This window comes from Chanodichthys erythropterus, chromosome 17, assembly GCF_024489055.1.
Source record: "Chanodichthys erythropterus isolate Z2021 chromosome 17, ASM2448905v1, whole genome shotgun sequence".
In the NCBI taxonomy this organism is placed as follows: Eukaryota; Metazoa; Chordata; class Actinopteri; order Cypriniformes; family Xenocyprididae; genus Chanodichthys; species Chanodichthys erythropterus.
In genome coordinates, this window is record NC_090237.1 from 5,120,659 (window position 1) to 5,142,090 (window position 21,432).

Below are 21,432 nucleotides of genomic sequence, written 5' to 3' on the forward strand. Positions count from 1 at the left end.
ACAACAGCAGTGATGTCTCGCGCATATACTTCAATGAGCGCGAGACAAACCGATCGTTTCATGTCTTAAGACATCAATGTGTCGTCACGAGCCGCAGGGTTTAATTTGGATTCGTCTGTCGTGTTTTATTTACTCTTATAGTCCAAGTTCCCGCTGACTTGCATTATACCACTGACAGACGGCAGTGGTTGCAGTTAAAAATCATCATTTGTGTTCTACCGAAGAAACAAAAAAACCTACATCTTGGATGCTCTGGGGGTAAGCAGATAAACATCAAATTTTCATTTTTGGGTGAACTATCCCTTTAAGAGAGCAGCCAGAAAAATGGAGCGCAGCTGGAAGGAAACAAAACTAGAAGTTTTTCACATTTCGTGGAAAGAAAGAATGATTGAGTACAGAAAGGCCTTAAAACTGCTAGATCTGCTTATTTTTCAAATCTCTTAGAAGAAAATAAACATAATCCTAGGTATTTATTTGAAACGGTGGCTAAACTAACGAAAAATAAAGCTTCAAGCCCAGAAGTTTCCAAGCAACACAGCAGTAATGACTTTATGAACTTCTTCACTTATAAGATTGATAATATTAGAGAGCAAATTATAATCATTCAACCATCTACAACAGTATTGCATCAGACAGGGCATTGTAGTGTCTCCTTAGGAAAAATTCCATTCATTCGCTGCTTTAGGAGAGGAAGAATACTAGAAAAGGCAGTATCATCACAGCTATGTTCCTTCTTAAAAAGAAATCGTATCAGTGAGGATTTCTGGTCAGAATTTAGACCGTATAGTACTGAGACTGCTCTCATTAAAGTTACTAATGATTTGCTCTTATCATCAGATCGTGGTTGTATCTCTCTATTAGTGTTACTGGATCTTAGTGCTGCATTTGACACTGTTGATCACAACAATCTTTTAAAGTCTCGACTCGAAAATTATGTTGGCATTAGTGGAACTGAATTGTCATGGTTCAAATCATACTTATCTGACCGTTATCAGTTTGTAGTAGTAAACGAAGAAATGTCATATCGATCACATGTTCAATATGGAGTACCGCAAGGCTCAGTACTAGGACCATTTCTTTTCACTCTGTACATGCTACCCTTGGGAGATATCATTAGGAAGCATGGCGTTAGTTTTCCCTGTTACGCTGATGATATTCAGCTCTATATTTCTTTGAGCCCTGACGAAACTTACCAATTCACAAAATTAACAGAATGCATGGCTGACATAAAAAAATTGGATGACCAGTAATTTCCTACTACTAAATTCAGATAAAACAGATATTGTTATTATTGGACCAAAAACCTCTGTATGTAATAACCTAGAATACTGTCTAACACTTGATGGCTGCTCTGTTAAGTCTTTGTCGTCAGTTAGGAACCTAGGAACCACTTTATAAATAAAGGTGACTTGACATAATTTAAAAAAAATATTAATGTATCATTTTTCTACTAATATTCAGTGAAAGGAGGTGTTTCACCTTTAGATGGGGTACTAATTATTTTTTATTTATTTTATATGATGTATGTAATTTTTTAATTATTTTACAAAAAATACAGTTTAAAGGTGCCGTAGAACGTGTTTTCAAAAGATGTAATATAAGTATATGGTGTCCCCTGAATGTGTCCAGACGTTAATACTGCCTGCCCTTGTGTAATGCCTTGAACATGAGCTGGCATATACAAATATTGGGGGCGTACATATTAATGATCCCGACTGTTACGTAACAGTCGGTGTTATGTTGAGATTCGCCTGTTCTTCGGAGGTCTTTTAAACAAATGAGATTTATATAAGAAGGAGGAAACAATGGAGTTTGAAACTCAATGTATGTCTTTTCCATGTACTGAACTCTTGTTATTCAAATATGCCAAGGTAAATTCAATTTTTAATTCTAGGGCACCTTTAAGATTGTGATTTTGTTATTTTCTAACAATAAACTTTAAACATCAAGATTTTATTTATAAGAAAGATATTCATACAGGTTTGGAACAACTTGAGGGTGAGTAAATAATGACAGAATTTTCATTTTTGAGTGAACTTTCACTTTAAGTAAACAAACTTGAAGAAACACCATATTAGAGTATTTACGGTAATCTGTCAACTACAGACAGTTACTCTTTCTGCAGTACTTAGCGTAAGTTGTCTTCAAATGGACACAGCATAATTTATTTTTTACTTTTTTTGTATGATCATAAATCTTTAACGCGGAAATAACAGTTTTAATGTTTAAGAAACGTTTTGTGAACCAAATCAAATCGCTTTTATTTTGAAATAAATGGATGAGGTGGTGGTTCACTGGGACGAAGGCTTGAGTCTAAATATTCATGACACAAGCTTCGTCATTGGAAGGCAAGAACGTAACGTCAGCCTTTAAAAATTAATATTCATGCACAAGGTCTTCACTATTGGAAGATTAACGAGGAACTACTTAATATGCAAGAAATCTCAAACCGTTTGGTGGGGAAGAGATGACACATCACATGATTATAAACACATGATCACATGACAGAGAATCAGTTCCACTTCAAAATGGCTTTAGGGTGTAATAGGTTTCAGAAATGTCTTGCTATTGTAATATTTGTTTTGGCGTGTGTTTTCTGCGCTCCGTGTGCCGCTCACTACAGAAGATCCCACAGATATGAAGCTCTGCTGCAGGTGAAGTCTGGAGTGCAGGAGCAGTGGTTCACACAGAGACTGGACCACTTCAGCGGCGCCGACACTCGAGTCTGGAAACAGGTCTGTGCATGAGACACTTACTAAATATACTGTTGCAAATGATGAATGCATGCATCATTGCATTAAATGGTACTTCAAAGAATGTCATTGTGTTATATAGCATACATGATCCTTCAGAAATCATTCTGATATGGTGATTTTGTGCTCAAGAAACATTTCTGATTATTATTAATGTTGAAAACAGTTGTGCTGCTTTCATATTTTCTTTCAGGATTCTTTAGAAAATTCAAAAGAACAGCATTTATTTGAAATATAAATCTTTTGTAACATTATAAATGTCTTTTCTGTCACTTTTGCTCAATTTAATACATCCTTGAATGCTGAATAAAAGTATTATATATTTTTAAATCTTATTTACCACAAACTTTTGAATGATAGTGTATCACGGTTTCTGCAAAAATAACTGTTTTCAACATTGATAATAATCATAAATGTTTCTTGAGCATCAAATTATCATATTAGAATGATTTCTGAAGGATAATTTTTTTTATCATTTATTTATTTATTTGTATTTAGTTTGTTTTGTTTATTTATTTATCTATCTATTTTATTTAACTCATTCATTTTTTTTTTTTTTATTTGAAGGTTTTTTTTTTCCTTTTTTATTTCTTTCTCTTTCCTTCCCATTTCTCTCAATAGAAAGGTATATTATACATACATATACATAACTCATGCACTTCATATAATTACATGTAAATGGTGTTTTTGTTGTGTACTTACGGTAATCTCCAGTTTATTTGTACTGTCCCTTTAATGTGTAGTTTTTTGTGTTATATATTTATTGTCTTGCTCTAATTAAAAGAAAAAAAAATAAATGAAGGATCATGTGACACTGAAGACTGGAGTAATGATGCTGAAAATTCAGCTTTGATCACAGAAATAAATTACATTTTAAAATATATTCACATAGAAAACATCTATTTTAAATTGTAATAATATTTCAAAATTTTTACTGTATTTTTGATTAACACTGATCTTGACACTAAACCTTTTCCTCCTGTAGAGATACTTTGTGAATGACAGTTTCTATAGACCCGGTGGTCCGGTCTTCCTGATGATCGGGGGTGAAGGTCCGGCTAATCCCGCCTGGATGCAGTACGGAACCTGGCTGCTTTACGCACAGAAGCTGGGCGCCTTGTGTTTATTACTGGAGCACCGCTTCTATGGGAAGAGTCACCCAACCGAGTGAGTGAAAGAACACTTAACAGGGACACTCGGGGGTTATGAACACTAGATGGCAGTAACCACACAGCCTTTCTTTTCACATAGGGTAAATTTAGAAGAGCCAGCCATCCACCCATCTTTAAATATCACCTCAGTTACTGATTATTGATTGTGGTGTTTTGTGTTGTCAGGGACCTGAGCACTGCGAATCTGCGTTTCCTCAGCAGTCGTCAGGCACTGGCCGATCTCGCTCACTTCCGCGCGGTCACGGCAGCAACACGAGGCCTGACCAACAGCAAGTGGGTTGCATTTGGGGGCTCCTACCCAGGATCCCTTGCTGCCTGGTTCCGTCTGAAGTACCCACACCTGGTCCACGCCTCTGTAGCGACCAGCGCACCCGTACACGCCACTGTCAACTTCCCAGGTAAGCATTGTGAGGATAAAGCAGTGAATTACAGTGATTTAACATGGTTCAAGTCAACATGATGTCATAATTGTTTTGATTTATTTTCTTAATGCATGCATGTTTCAGTAGTACACTTGGTGCAAAGAACAAAGTTTGTTTTATATTTTGCTCCGCTTCTGAAACTATTTTCCTTCTGGCTTTTCATCCATCTGTCATATAGAGATGCTTTTCAGCCTTCAGTCAATTCTTGATGGACAAAAGTGAGAAAACAATGTCTAAATTCCCACTCTAGCATGTTTCTTACTCAATGGCCTGTTTTTACACAGAAATACGTCAAATTCTGAAATTAAAATGGCTCAATTTTGTCATTTTCTCAGTAATATTCTGAAATATTATTACAATTTAAAAGAACCGTTTTCTATGTGAATACTATGTTAAAATGTAACTTATTCCTGTGATCAAAGCTGAATTTTCAGCATCATTACTCCAGTCTTCAGTGTCACATGATCCTTCAGAAATCATTCTGATATGATGTTTTGATGATCAAGAAACATTTCTGATTATTTTTATATACATATTTTTATGGAAACTTAAATTTTATTTTTGAGGATTCTGTGATAAATACAAAGTTTAAGAGAACAGTATTTATTTGAAATAGAAAACTTTTGTAACAATATAGATGTCTTTATTGTCACTTTTGATCAATTTGATGCATTCTTACTGAGTAAAGTATTAATTTCTTTCAAAAAGATCAATATTATATGGAAGCTTGTTTCCGCCACTAAATAAAAAATAAAAAAGTTAATTGCGAGTTTACAAGCTCGCAATTCTGACTTTACAGCTCGCAATTCTGACTTTACAGCTCGCAATTCTGACTTTACAGCTCGCAATTCTGACTTTACAGCTCGCAATTCTGACTTTACAACTCGCAATTCTGACTAAATCTCGCAATTCTGGCTTTATAACTCGCAATTCTGACTTTATCTCGCAATTCTGACTTTACAACTCGCAATTCTGACTTTACAACTCGCAATTCTGACTTTACAGCTCGCAATTCTGACTTTACAACTCGCAATCCTGACTAAATCTCGCAATTCTGGCTTTATAACTCGCAATCCTGACTTTATCTCGCAATTCTGACTTTACAACTCGCAATTCTGACTAAATCTCGCAGTTCTGGCTTTATAACTCGCAATTCTGACTTTATCTCGCAATTCTGACTTTACAACTCGCAATTCTGACTTTACAGCTCGCAATTCTGACTTTACAGCTCGCAATTCTGACTTTACAGCTCGCAATTCTGACTTTACAGCTCGCAATTCTGACTAAATCTCGCAATTCTGACTTTACAGCTCGCAATTCTGACTTTACAGCTCGCAATTCTGACTTTACAACTCGCAATTCTGACTAAATCTCGCAATTCTGACTTTATAACTCGCAATTCTGACTATATCTCGCAATTCTGACTTTACAACTCGCAATTCTGACTTCACAACTCGCAATTCTGACTTTATAACTCGCAATTCTGACTATATCTCGCAATTCTGACTTTACAACTCGCAATTCTGACTTTATAACTCGCAATTCTGACTTTATAACTCGCAATTCTGACTTTATAACTCGCAATTCTGACTATATCTCGCAATTCTGACTTTACAACTCGCAATTCTGACTTTACAGCTCGCAATTCTGACTAAATCTCGCAATTCTGGCTTGATAACTCGCAATTCTGGCTTTATAACTCGCAATTCTGACTTTACAGCTCGCAATTCTGACTTTATAACTCGCAATTCTGACTTTATAACTCGCAATTCTGACTTTATAACTCGCAATTCTGACTATATCTCGCAATTCTGACTTTATATCTCGCAATTCTGACTATATCTCGCAATTCTGACTTTACAACTCGAATTTCTTACTTTATAACTCGCAATTCTGACTTTATATCTCGCAATTCTGGCTTGATAACTCGCAATTCTGACTATATCTTGCAATTCTGGCTTTATATCTCGCAATGCTGACTTTACAGCTCGCAATTCTGACTTTACAGCTCGCAATTCTAACTTTATATCTCGCAATTCTGACTATATCTTGCAATTCTGACTTTATATCTCGTAATTCTGACTTTATAACTCGCAATTCTGACTATATCTTGCAATTCTGACTTTATATCTTGCAATTCTGACTTTATATCTTGCAATTCTGACTTTATATCTTGAAATTCTGGCTTTATGTCTCGCATTTCTGACTTTACATCTCGCAATTCTGACTATATCTCGCAATTCTGACTATATCTTGCAATTCTGACTTTATAACTCGCAATTCTGACTTTATAACTCGCAATTCTGACTTTATAACTCGCAATTCTGACTATATATCTCGTAATTCCGACTTTATAACTCACAATTGTGAGTTTGAGAAAAAAAGTTAGAATTGCGAGAAAAAAGTCACAATTACCTTCCTTACTTTTTTATTCAGTGGCAGAAACAAGCTTCCACAATATTATGAATTTAGTTTAGTTTGTAATTTTTTTCCCCTGTCTCTATTATTTATTTTTTCTTGTTTTCTGTCTGCTTTTCTAGTCTTGTTAGCTCCCCCCGCCTCTTTCCTCCATCCCTGCGAACATCTGTATGTCACTACGACATTGGAAAAACTTTGAGCAGAGACCTTTCCCTGACCTACAGCTACACACACACACATTAATCACCAGTCGTCATGACCACGGTCTGCAAGGGCGTTTATTATGTCTTCTGGGTCACATTTAAAACAACGCCTCCGTACAGACATTAAAATTAAAAATAAATCGAGGGTTAATTATGGCGATGAGCAACTGTCTCTCCAGTTCAGAGAGACAAGATACATGTATTTAGCCTGTAAGAAGAATCCCAAACCTCTCCGTCTGTGTGGTTCGATGACGGTGGATGACTCCATGTCTGTCGGTACAGACGTCAAGCTCCATGATTGTGGTCTGTCCTGCAGTGATGTTTCGGCTCAAGTGTAGCATCGCTCCTCAGGATAGTGATGTCGCACTGACCACTTTCACAGAGCCTTTCATTGTAAGCAGCTCTTAGATCATTCCAGCACTAGAACAATAGCCTCTCATATTGCGTCCTCTCATCTCATCTCATCTCTCATCGTTTAGTTGGAGACTTTTTGTCCAGTCTGTTGCCTCAAACAATGCAGGATCTTCTCAGTTTGCACTGGTTGTTACATGCATGATTATGTTGACAGCTGTTTCAGTTGGACTTTTATTATTTATCACTCTGAAAAAAGGAGAGAAGGGGCAGATAATGGGATTGAGATATTGGGCATATCTCAAACTAAATTATGAATATCTTTCAAACATTCAGTGCCAGGCATTTGGTTTGCAACATTACTCTTTCTTTTAGACTAAAGGCCTGTTCACACTAAGTACAACAACTATAATGATAACGATAAAGTAATAGTTAAAAAATAATTCTTAATATAAAAGTATAGCCGAGTTCACACCACAACTATAATGATAACAGCACAGTGTTTGCTCATCTCCAATGTCCCTTAGGCCCGTTTTGTTAGATCGGATCACAAGTAGATGAAGGAGACACATTCCTGTTTACACCTGGTGTTTTAATCCATCTCTTTTGTCCACTTTCATCCACTTCTGTCCTGATTTCTTCGAGGGGAGGGTCTATGGGTGGGTAAATGTATGGGTTTTTTCAGATCTTTCAATCTAATTGACAAAATAAGCTCATGCAATTTACATATGAACACGCCCGGAGATGATGGAAAAACATACAGAGAGCATCAGCTTTAGTTTCTGCTTTGACAGCCGCAAGACCAGCCGGACGCTGTGAGCGCGTATTAGAAATCAGTAATGGTGAGAGAACATTGTTTTTGTTACGTTTTTTTTTTTTTTTTTTTTATCTTCAAACCAAACTTTGGTCTTCAACCGACAAAGTTTTAATCCGTCTGGCTTGCGCGCTTTCCCATAACGTTTACGCATTAGGTCATCAGGTGGTTTTGTGTGGCTTTTCGAACACATTCAACCACATGAGAGTTTACAATACGAAAGCAATCCGGTCAAATGCATTTTTCAACTACCTCTGGAAGTGGTCGAAAGTGGACAAGCTCAAAACATTTTAAACCCGGTTTACACCAGTATTTAGCGTCGTCCACTTGTGATCCGATCGACCAAAAAAACATCTTAAAGTCCCGCTGTAGTCAAATTTTTTTTGACCCCCTTTAAATAGCTTGAATGTAACTCTACACCCTTGCCTCATTTAGTATACGCAGTTCTATGAATATGCAAATTAGCCCCGCCCCCACTCACACCAGTTCAGAGATCCGCTTGTTGACGATAACATGTTGACATGATTGGTTACAAGGTAGCTTGTGACGTAAGAAACGCCAGTGATTTCAAACCACATTTTCAAAACTGTCATTGGTTCACTGCAATTTTAAGGAGAAAATTCTCAGCAATTCTTGACTTACAAATATGCACATTGTTTGTCTTAAAGCATATTAAAAACACCACAGCCATATAAACTACATATAAACTACATTTGATTTCCACCACAGGGGGAAGTTACTACCAGGTATAAACATACATAGACATTTAGAAAATGTCAGGACTCAAAAATGTTCGTCCAATCATTGCATTCGGTCTGAACACAATGATAGGATGTCTGTCAACATATATATATTTCCATACCTCCGCGCACCTGCTCGGGCGGACATCACACGTCATCAGTGCGTTCTGTAAGGCTATGCAGAATTAGACAGTCGTCAGTCACTGAGCACCACAAACAGCAGCTGCATTTTAGTTCCTCCTGAACTGAAACAATGAGCTTATGCTGCGTTCACGCCATGTCATAACCATAATCACAAAATGGCAACATGTGACGTTCTTCATCGGAGCAGTTCACATCCTCAGACTCGGAATGATGCATTTATATGTCAACACTATCAAAATTAATCTGCAGCAGTCAGGTGGTACAAGTCTGTGCTTTTTTTAGTTGCTTACGTTGATTATTATTGTAGTGGTTTATGCTTTGAGACAAAGTAATTTAACTCTGTCTCTCATGAAGCTTTGCTGACTCTGCTCTGGCTGTTCTTGTTCATGTGTTTTGAAGGAGGCGTGGCTTTGGTGATGCTCTGAAGGTTGGGTGGGATCTCTCAAAAATTGCCTACCCTACCTTTAACACTAAACTTCAGCCTAAAATGTGTGCCGTTTTTTGCAAAGTACATGAAAGATTTCTCAATGTAGAGTTTTGTTGTATAATAAGTGTTGTGTCGTGTTCTTCTGTGGTTGCAGAATATTTAGAGGTGGTGTGGCGATCGCTGGCGGCAGAGAACCCGGAGTGCCCCCTATTGGTGAAGAAAGCATCGGACACACTGGTAGATCGACTCAATGACCCGAAAACTTATGACAACATCACAAAGGACTTCGGGTAACTCACGCACATACACAAATTCATGTGTTTATTCATCAGGGATGCATTAAATTGATCAAATGTGACATTAAAGATAATGTTACAAAATATTTCTATTTCAAATAAGTGCTGTTCTTCTGAACTTTTTTCTTATTCATCAAAGAAGCCTGGATAAAATGTATCACGGTTTCCACAAAAATATGAAGCAACACAACTGTTTTCAACATTGAAATAATCAGAAATGTTTCTTGAGCATCAAATCATCATATTTGAATTATTTCTGAAGGATCATGTGACACTGAAGACTGGAGAAATTATGCTGAAAAATCACAGGCATAAATTACATTTTAAAATATATTCACAGAAAACAGTTATTTTAATTTATAATAATATTTCACTGTTTTTACTGTATTTTGATCAAATAAATGCAGCCTTGGTGAGCAGAAGAGACATGAGCAACATGTCTATAATTGCATCAGAAGGAGAAAAACATTTTTGTTTATTAGGACAATAAATAGGGTACATATTTTAATTAATTTCATCTTGACCTAAAATCCCTTTTGTAAGGATGCATCTATGTAAACTACTTGAATTAGGGATTATATAGGTTTGTAATGGCATAGGAACATGAGACTATGTATAATACATGTGTGTGTTTTGGAAGGACTGAAAAGGCCTTTCTGTTGCAGTTGCAGCCGCTGGACTGTGACTATCCTGGTTTCAGTGTCCTTCTTAGTTCCGTTCGACTTGTGATGTGCGTGTGTGTGTGTGTGTGAGTCCAACAGGATTCCGAGATCCCGGAATGCCGTCTGTGCTCCGTAGCTCAGATATGGACCAGGGTCAGTCGTCTTAGCACGACCCACAGAAAAAAAACATCCTTCATCTTTCTCTTCCTTCCTGCCTACAGACTTTCTGTTGATATGTGTCTGGCTTTGTAATGGAATACTAGTGTGCTGGACAGTGTGCAGTACACTTGAAGTATGCAATGGTAAAAGTAAGAAAGAGGTCAGAAATTTCTATAGTGAAAAAATATATAATATTGATTTTTTTTCTAGAGAAAAAAATCTAATTCTCATTTTTTTTCACTTTTCATCCACTTTTTTGTGGGAAAATAGTGATAAATTGAAAGGTCAAAAGAGAATTTATTTGAAATATATATGGTTTTTGAGGAAAACATTCCAGGATTTTTCCCCATATAGTGGACTTCACTGGGGTTTAACGGGTTGAAGGTCCAAATGTCAGTTTCAGTTCAGCTTCAAAGAGCTCTACATGATCCCAGATGAGGAATAAGAGTCTTATCTAGAGAAACAATTGGTCATTTTCTGACAAAAATAAAAATGCATATACTTTTTAACCACAAATGCTCATCTAGCACTGCACAGAATCACGATGGAAAGGTCACGTGACGTAGGCAGAAGTACTGCGGTAGGCCGAAAAACTCCATCTCATTTTCTCCTCCAACTTCAAAATCGTCCGACATCTTTGTTTTACCTTTTTTTGAAAAGGCCGTTTGTCTTAGTCTTTGAACGTTCATTTTGTAAACACTGGATCACATGTGACCTTTCCAACATGATTACGTGATGCGTGACGCATCGCATCGCAGTGCAAGACGAGCATTTGTGGTTAAAAAGTGATATATATATATCAGAGGTCGCGTTAACCGAAAATTTTCCGTCATTGACGGAATTTTTTTATCAATGACGGAAAAATCTGAAGGCCGTCCGTCACGGTGACAGATTACACTCAGGGTGATCTACTGTAAATTGTAACTGTAATTCACACCCCTGTCCAGTTGGTGGCGAGTGCGCTCCAATGTAGCAGCAGAGCACTGGATCCAGAACAAAAAAAAACTGGCACGAATCTTTTGCTATGCGTTTGATACTGATAACGCACAGGTGAGTAGGCCTACCCAGAAGCTACAACTCTCTATCACGCCACATTAAAGAGCGCCAAAACGGTATTTATTGCTTGAATTTCTTAATGAAATGGACAGAATTTGAAATCTGAGACTTTTGTTCCATATAGCAACACAAAGCGTTAAGCCTATTGCGATTTATTGGATGGGAGGCGCACAATGCACTGTTTAATCATCAACTGAAAACAGCATAGCCTACCAAGAGATTGACTATGGTTTACGAATCGATATTGGTCTCATGAATGTGCAAAACAGCAAGGAGACATTTTAATTGTTTATTAATAAAGTAATGTTATCTGAATCAGTGTCGGCTGCAAAGATGAAGTTGATATTGACTCTCATCATCTAGAGAGAGAATGCCCTTCATTCGGTTTAGTCTACATAATCAGAGTAGCCTATTTCTTTTCGTTTTGAATTAATTCGTTTTCGTTAAAGTAGGTATTTAAAGCTTTCTGTAGATATATTTCTCATGTATGTGAGGCAAGCAGCCGCTGAGTTTCGTTTCATTTAGCCTGTAAGACGCGCTCCAGTTCACGCGCCAGTGATCGCGCCCGCGCCTCCATGTCATGATTATATTGTCTGTTATATTTGCTTCTTATTTATTACATCCAGGCAATTGGTTAATGAAACATTGATTAAAATTAAGATACAATTTTTACAAAACGAAATTCACTTTAAAGAAAGGCTTTCTAGAAAATAAAACTTAATGAAGTGTTTAAAATCATGTCTGACATGTCATGTCTCCGGATATACTGCGCATTTCATGATGCATCTTACTCATGCTGTTCACTTTTCATAATCAAATAGATGAATTTAAAATATAACATAGGACTATTTAAACATAAATATGAAACTGTTTTCTTTAATGGCTACCAACACATAGCCTATACAACAGTCACGTTACAGAGAAATTTTGCGTGTGAATTACCCGTCATATTAATTTTCATATTTTAATTATAATAACACATTTAATTGCTTTTATTTGTGAACAAAAATTAAAGCAATTAAATGTGTTATTATAATTAAAATATGAAAATTAAAATGACGGGTAGTAATAGATTATGACGGAATTTTTACGACCCTGTCCTTCAAAATGACGGACAATGTTAAAGTCTAACGCAACCTCTGATATATATATATATATATATATATATATATATATATATATATATATATATATATTTTAGACAAGACTCTTATTCCTCGTCTGGGATCATGTAGAGCTCTTTGAAGCTGCACTGAAACTGACATTTGGACCTTCAACCCGTTGAATCCCAATGAAGTTCACTATATGGAGAAAAATCCTGGAATATTTTCCTCAAAATCCTTAATTTCTTTTCGACTGACTGAAGAAAGAAAGACATGAACATTTTGGATGACATGGGGGTGAGTAAATTATCAGGAAATTTTAATTCAGAAGTGAACTAATCCTTTAATATCTTTAAAAAAGCATTACTGACCCCTAATGTTTGAACAATAGTGTATTTAAAAAATAAATATATTGGTAATAAAAAAAATAATTGAATATCATGGTAGAATTTGGTGGACTGCATTTAAATAAAAGCAAAAATCATTGTATTGCAGTACATCTGGATACATTATGATAATGAGGATTTTGGAGAAAAATGTCTTTAATTGTCACAAAAATAATATCTCAATGCAAAACCTCTTAATGGTCCAAAAATAAGCTTCATTTTCTTCATATTCGGGGTCAAATGTGTCCTAGACGTGCTTTCGGGTGATTCACCCACCCAATGATCTAACACTTTTCCCACATATACAAACTGTTCCCTGTTCCGCTCGGCCTTGCAGGATGCCAGATTTGTTGATGTCATCGAGGGTGTGGGCGGAGTCTTGTGGTTGAGTGTTTTAAGTGGAGAGTGTGTTTCTCCCCAAATTATTTAGTGTGTAAATGACGGATTTGTGTTTAATAGTCAGCATGTTGTACATCAGCCATGAAATCATTTATCTGTCTCTCAGGTTGTGCTCGAAGCTCCAGATCCAGTCCAAGATGGATTCTGCATATCTTTTGGAGTCTTTGGCTGGGAATTTCATGGATGTAGTGCAATACAACGAGGACAACCGGGGCTTTGAGGTGTGCGAGTGGGTCCATATTGTCCACCACAACCGCATTTTGACCACAAACACGAAAATGACAATCAAAATAAAACGGTTAGAGTTCATGAAGACTACTAAAGGCATTACTCGGGTCAAAGAGTCAGAGAAGCTCAAGTCAAAAACATGATTAGTGATTTGTTGGAGAGTGTGTGTATGAGACAGATAAGAGGCTGGATATTGTCAGGACCTCTTGAGTCAGATTACCAATAAACCGCTGAGCTTCAGAACAGCAGGAGCTTTTAGAGCTGCAGGATTGAGTTACAGAGAGAGAGAGGAACTGAATGAATGAGAGGGAAAAACAACAGCCAAATTTATGATGGGAAATGTTTGGATTGTTCATGTAGTTTAATTATTAGTTGTCACTTGTGAAGTATAAAATTAGGTTAATGTAAAAATATGTAAAAATACTGCATCCCTGTTTGCAGTGCATACTTTTGCGCCGGATTTTAGGGAAGTGCATACTTCTAAGTGTGTAGTAAAAAAAGTAGGCCTTTATTAGTACATACTATAAAATAGTTATTAATTTTTTTTTTTTTTTACATAATAACATTAAAATTCTTTATTCTTTTAAAAAATTTACAAAGCCAATTTCCTCCACATAAGAAAAAAAAAGCTCTTGTAAATAATAATTATGACAAAAAAGATTTAAAAGTCAAAATTATGACTTCAAAAGTTGAAATTGACATACTAAGTCGAAATATTGACTTGCAACGTCATAATTGAGATAGAAAGTCAAAATTGTCAAAAAGTCTACGACTTACTTAGTATGTCATAATTTGGAATTTTTACAGCATAATTTGGAATTTTAAATCTCAATTTTTATTTAGAATTTTTTTCGACTTGTCATTTTCAACTTTTTATTTCATAATTTCAATTTATGCTATAACTTTGAATTATGACTTAATTTCATAATTTTGATTTAATATAAGTTTGACTTTGATCATAATTTTGACTTAGTATTTCAGAATTTTGAGTTTAATTCATAGTTTAAATTTGGTATGTATTCTATTTTTTTTAATCATAAATTTGACTAATCTCAATTTCGATTTAGTATGTAAATATAAATCATAATTGTAACTTTTAAATCATAATTTTACTTGTAAATCTCAATTTTGACTGTCATAATTTTGAGTTTTCAAATATTTCAGTTTAGTAATGTCATATTTTCAATTTATTTCATAATTTCGAATTCTGCTTTAACTTTGACTTAGTGTGCTATAATGTTGACTTTAAATCATAATTTTGACTTAGTATTTCATAATTTCGAGTTTTAATCATCATATTGACTTTTTAATCTCATAATTTTGGATTCATAAACCTTAAATCATAATTTCAAATTTTAAATAATCATTTTAACAGTTTTGACTGTCTTAATTTTGATTTAGTATGTTGTATTTTAAACATTTCATAATTTCGACTCATGCTATAACTTTGACTTAGCTGGTCATAATCTTGACTTTTTAAAATCATAATTTTGACTAAGTATTTCATAATTTTGATTTAAAAACGTAAAAATCCATGACTTATTTCATTAATCCAGATGTGGTTTGTGAGTACAAGCCAAGGAGCACACACAGACATAAGCGCACACACACACACACACGCACACACACACACACACGCGCACACACACACACACACACACACACACACACACACACACACACACACACACACACACACACACACACACACACACACAAATTCCCTGGCGTGATCCAAGCAGTGATTTAAGTGTTTAAGTGGAATTTGGATTAAGAGGTGTGTCTCTGTAATCAGACTCCAATCTCTGAATGTTCTTGGAATTTCAGTTCTGGTTCTGATAGATTACAGCTCACATCCTGATTACGAGTGGCTCCGAGACTTTTGTCCTGAAATGCCTTTTTTGAATATGTAATGGGTTTTCTTTGGCTACAATGTTTGACAAAACTGTTTCTACAAGTGAGCAAAATCAGACTAAAACCTTTACTTTGTTGACACCTTGTGGGATAAAAATTATTTAAATAATGATGTAAATAATTTTTAATTCCGAAAATGTAACAAATTCTTTTTTTTATTTTTTTATTTATTTTTATTAAATTGATACAACAAGAAAACAATCATTCACGGCAAAACAAAACATCAACACACAAAAACATTCCATAATGTCATTGAACTTTATATTAAATACAGAGTAGAGTACAATAGATTAGGAAAGTGTATAGTATGTCTTTGTTTAGATATCTAATCAAACGTGTGTGTTTTTCAGGGAGCTGTGGGGACGAACATCACCATAAAGGTGTTGTGCAGCGTGATGCTGGACTCTTCGTTAGGCGAGCCGTACAATCGATACGCCGCTGTGGCTCGTCTGATGCAGAAAACCTTTTCTCAGCCATGCATAAACGCCCAGTACAAAAGCTACATCCAGGACATGAGCAACACCAGCTGGAGCGGCCCTGAGGCCGGAGGAGGTGCGTCTGTGTGCTTGTTTATGTGCAGTATGACAGCGCTTGTGTCACACACTGTGTTTATATTTGTATGTGATGTTCCTCACTTGTTTTCCAGCTTAGGAAGTGCGGTCTGGGCCTCTCATTTGTCCTTTCCTATGTTTTTATGGGTTCTTCCTCTTATATCTTTCTGTAATTTACATCCCTGAGTGAGAGCCAATATTCTTATATGTGATTTTAACAGGTGAATCTTGAGAAAATATGCTCAAGAAATTACATTTAGCATGAAAATGAAGCCTATTAAATTTATTTATATACTTTATTTTGTTTATTTGATACTATTGCAATCCAATGCAAGTTTTATGAATTCATTTGGCACTTTGTAAGAACAAAAAATCAGTTTTGTAAGTAATAGGTTTATGAAAGTGTGAAAAATAAAGCTTAATGAATTTATTTATATATTTTGTTTATTTGGTACTATTGCAATGCAAAGAGTGATTTTCATATTTTATAATTTGGCACTGCTTTTTTAAGCATAATGAAATGTAGTTTTATTTTATTTATTTGTTTTTATTTATTTTAAGTATATTTAAGTTATTGTTATATTTAAAAAAAAATTCAATATTTTGTTTTATTTATTGTTTATTCATTTATTTTTGTATTTAATTTTTTTTTTTCATTCGAGACCTCTTGTGATTCATCAGAAATTTTGTATTATGTTTATGAAAGTATGAATGACGTCCAAAAAATAATATTTAGCATAAAGAAAATAAAGCCTAATGAAGTTTTATTTTATTTATTTATTTATTTTAATGTAGTTCTTGTTTTATTTTATTTTTAATTCAATTCAATTTTAATTTGTTTATTTGATTTTTGCTTATTTATTTCATTTTAGTTTATTGTTTTATATTATTTATTTGATTTAGTTCTTCTTTTTTTTCCGATATTGTGTTATTTATTGTTTATTTATTTATTCTAATGAAATATCACCCAGGCATCTTGCGATTGATCAGAAATGTTTTATTATATCTAAATTGAATTTGTGTGTTTAGGCCGGCAGTGGGTGTATCAGACCTGCACTGAATTTGGATTTTATCAGAGCACAGATTCACCGAACCAGCCCTTCAATGGATTTCCCTTACCGTGAGTGTGTGTGAGTGTGTGTGTGTTTTGGAGTCATTTTGTGTGTTGCTGTTGTCTTGACGTTTGTTTGCAGTTTGGGTTTAAGGGTTTAAACATATCAAACGTTCTTCTATTTTGAAGGTATCACCTGCAGCAGTGCGCCGACATATATAATCTGAGCACCTTATTGGACGATGCTGTTCAGCAGACCAATGAAGAATACGGAGGATATGACATCAGAACCACTCGCATCGTCTTCCCCAATGGTTCGATTGACCCCTGGCATGCTCTCGGAGTGACCCAGGACATCACAAATGACCTTCCTGCTGTCTTCATCAAAGGTCTGTCCCGTCTCCTTTATTTCCCTTCAATCCTTTCTCTGCTCAATCTCACCGGTTCTCTCTCTCTCTCAGGAACGGCTCATTGTGCAAACATGTACCCCGCCCGAGCGGAAGACCTTCCTCAGCTGGGTCTGGCACGGGACCGCATCTTCATCCTGCTCCAAAAGTGGCTGGCCGAGTGACAGCAGCCAATCAGATGCTCAGTTGTGTGTAATGGCCAATCAGGTGGTTCTGCTGTTTAATGGTACTAAGGAATAACTTGCTTTAGAAATGCACTGTTTTTATAACAATGTTGAATTCAAAATCAGTTTTGTATGTGATGATGTTTATGAAAGTATGAACGAATGTCATTTTTTTTTTTTTGATGTAAATATATTTTGCAACAGAATTTTCTCAATAAAGGAAATTTTATTATGTTGAAAACATTGATTTCATCATGTTGAGTTGCAGACTGTTTAGGAGTGTTTTTGCTAGACAATTATCTTCTTGAGATGTCTGTGACAACCGTCATGACAAAGAACCCAAAGTGCACATGGAAAAAAATTGTTTTCCTTCCTTTATAAGAGAAATCGGCACTAAATACTATGGAAGCGAATTGATCTCATAATTCTGACTTTTTCCCTCACAATTCCGAGTTTATAAGTCAGAATTAAGAATTATGAGAATTAAGTCAGAATTTAGAGATATAAACTCAGAATTGCGAAGGGAAACAAATTGTGAATTGTGAGGTAAAAAGTCGCAATTACTTTTACTTTTATTCCAAAGCAGAAACAAGCTTCCACAGAATATGGCCAGTGTGAACTGAACATAGTCAGTCAGTCTACAAGACCCACAGAACCTCAAACACACTGATATTGCAACAGAGAGAGAAAACCACATCCTGGTCTTGCAGTTTTAAGAGATCAGCACTGTTTTATAGAAAAGCACCTATCCTGATCCTTGGCTAAACATACTGTAAAGGTACTATGATATATATTCATATTTCATTGTACTCCAATGCATTGTTTACAGCATTACTATAATAGCATGTCCAAAATCCATGGTAAAGTAAATCACACTCAGTTACCATGGTAATTAGATTGCACACAAGAACACTACCATGCAGTGGTGTAGTCTAGTATTTTGTAGTATGTGTAATGTGCCTTTTCATCTCAACTAATGCTGTAAAATATACATGGGAATCAGCTGGTACTACATTAATAGTGAAGGTTAAAATGAACTGATTTGTATACAAACTTAAATTAGACTTAAGGAAATTTTAATAATAATAAAGTTATAATAGGCCTACTAACTTAAATTATTTCTACTCCAATTCATTTTTTTAATATAAACATTTAAATGGTGGCTGTCAACTTTATTCAAACATGCGCATTATAGGTTATTGAAAAAAATTAAAACATTAAAAATTATAATTAATATGTGATATGGTGCATATATTTAGCTATGCTCCTTTCTAGAGTTAATTTTTCTAGCTGACTAACGAGTTTATGGTCACTGATTGAATGTGTTTGTTCTGAGGTAAATGACGTTCGTGACATTGTTTACTATTTTGAAACACTGATCAAGACGGATTTCGGTAAGTTGTACTATATCTTTTAACATACCTTTAGATGTTCATTCATTTTTATATCGCGCTGTAAAGCGGAGAAGAGGATCAGTCACGTGCTCTTCACGCGCTGCCGCTTCTAGCGATCTGTCACGTGACATTAAAGAGCGCCAAAACGGTATTTATGTTTTTTTTATTTGGTAGTAAAATGGGCAGAATGTGAAATATGAGACTTTGCTCCATGTCAAAAGCAACAAAGCTTATTGCGATTTATTGGATGGTTACGTATCTTAAAGGATTAGTTTACTTTCAAATTAAAATTTCCTGATAATTTACTCATCCCCATGTCATCCAAGATGTTCATGTCTTTCTTTCTTCAGTTGAAAAGAAATTAAGGTTTTTGATGAAAACATTCCAGGATTTTTCCCCATATAGTGGACTTCAATGGAGCCCATGGTTGAAGGTCAAAATTACAGTTTACAGCAATCCCAGTCGAGAAATAAGGGTCTTTTCTAGAGAAACCATCACTGATCTATTTCTTTTTTAAAAATTGTATACATTTTAACCATAAATGCTCTTCTTGAACTAGCTCTCTTCTTCTTCTTCTTCTCTATTAGAATTCCAGCAGTGTAGACACTGTTAAGTCAAAAGGTTGAACTAAATTGTCATATACAATATGTGCAAGTATATAACAATTAGTTCAAACTTTGACCTGTGGAGGGCAGTAATACACTTAACAGTGTCTACACTGCTGGAATGGACTCTATGCACGGAGTGTTCTTTAGAACTTCCGCATTCATATAAGCCAGCTCGAAAACTTCCGGTGAGATGTCATTTGCTGGTGTGTTGAGCATCAGTAGTGTAATACTTAGTTTATAATCAGAATATAGTCACTTAAATAGTGTGGCATAGCATTAATTTAGTTATTCAAACGCAAGACAGCATAAAAAATAAATACATAAAGACGTACCTCAATGTTCCTCCTCGGCTAAATTCAATTCGACCATTAGTTTTCACACTTTCATGTGGAAAAAAAGCTTCAAAAATTAAATATTTATTGTGCACTTTAGTTAGATTAATTGAATAAATGTGTGTTTTCACAAGTGTGCTGAAATCATTGATCTTGCACTGCACTGACAGCTGCTGTGATTACAAAGGGAGAGCACGGTGCTCGCTTTCTGTGTAATTCACACTAAAAGTTATTGTTTTTCATAAGATTTTGTGAGTATTTCATACTTCACATTGACAAAATGTATTTTAAACATAGTTATTTTATAATGTTTAATATTTAGTCAAAAACGAAGTGAAAAACGTTTAGAAGAAATGGCTGATATGTGCGCAAATAAATGCTACTTTGCCGCCATCTGGTGGTTAAAATGCTAATTACTGTCTTTTTTATTTTTAGATAAGTGTTTTCTATCAAATGTTAAATTTCCTATATTTTTAAACGTTCGGTTTTACAATGGGGACAATCTCAGAAGGATGAACAAATAATGTTTGTGGTCATCACATTAAAAATAACATTTGAAGTGCTTGGGAAAAAATGTGAGTGCGTGTCTAATTACAGACAGGGCATTTTTAAATAGTCTTCGTCTTTATTGCAATCAATAAAACTGGTTTATTGGCAAATTAGGTAAATGTGATAACTACATTAAAATATAAATACAACATTAAAAAGTCAACCATAGATGGTTTTGTGTCGATGTACAACGACTACAGAATGAACAGCTAACAGTTCACCGGAAGTGCTCGAGCTGGCTTAACGACAACCAGGAAGTAACCCGTGCATATAGTCCATTCTAATAGAGAAGAAGAAGAAGAAGAAGAAGAAGAAGAAGAAGAAGAAGAAGAAGAAGAAGAGAGCTAGTTCAAGATAAGCATTTATAGTTAAAATGTATAATTATTATTATTTATTTTTTTTAGAAAACGAGCGATGGTTTCTCTAGATGAGACCCTTATTTCTCGTCTGGGATCACTGTAAACTGTAATTTTGACCTTCAGCTGTTTGGAGGCCATTGAAGTCTCACTATATGGAGAAACATTTTCATCAAAAACCTTAATTTCTTTTCGACTGAAGAAAGACATGAACATCTTGGATGACATGGGGGTGAGTAAATTATCAGGAAATTTTAATTTGAAAGTGAACTAATCCTTTAAGTGGGTATATGGCGTATACCTGCGTATCAACACCAATGAGCGCGTGTAAAATATTGTACTATATTCCTACCTTTCTTAGTCACGTCCGTTT

General features: G+C 35.2%; 1 protein-coding gene across 1 annotated transcript; it reads left to right on the forward strand.

Moving 5' to 3' along the window:
* The first annotated feature begins 2,304 nt into the window (after nt 1–2,304).
* Nucleotides 2,305–18,064, forward strand: prss59 (serine protease 59, putative). The gene is made up of 9 exons (XM_067364733.1): nt 2,305–2,735; nt 3,739–3,920; nt 4,091–4,323; nt 9,599–9,734; nt 13,612–13,726; nt 15,998–16,199; nt 17,228–17,318; nt 17,439–17,638; nt 17,711–18,064. The coding sequence occupies exons 1-9, from the start codon at nt 2,502–2,504 to the stop codon at nt 17,818–17,820; spliced, it is 1,503 nt and encodes a 500-aa protein (XP_067220834.1). The 5' UTR covers nt 2,305–2,501; the 3' UTR covers nt 17,821–18,064.
* The last annotated feature ends 3,368 nt before the right edge of the window (nt 18,065–21,432 follow it).

Bases quoted from the DNA above. Each gene is read 5' to 3' on its own strand.
- prss59 (XM_067364733.1), top strand. From the start codon at position 2,502: ATGACAGAGAATCAGTTCCACTTCAAAATGGCTTTAGGGTGTAATAGG. The intron at 3,921-4,090 runs GTGAGTGAAAGA...TTGTGTTGTCAG, and splicing joins GGGAAGAGTCACCCAACCGA to GGACCTGAGCACTGCGAATC. The intron at 17,639-17,710 runs GTCTGTCCCGTC...TCTCTCTCTCAG, and splicing joins TCCTGCTGTCTTCATCAAAG to GAACGGCTCATTGTGCAAAC.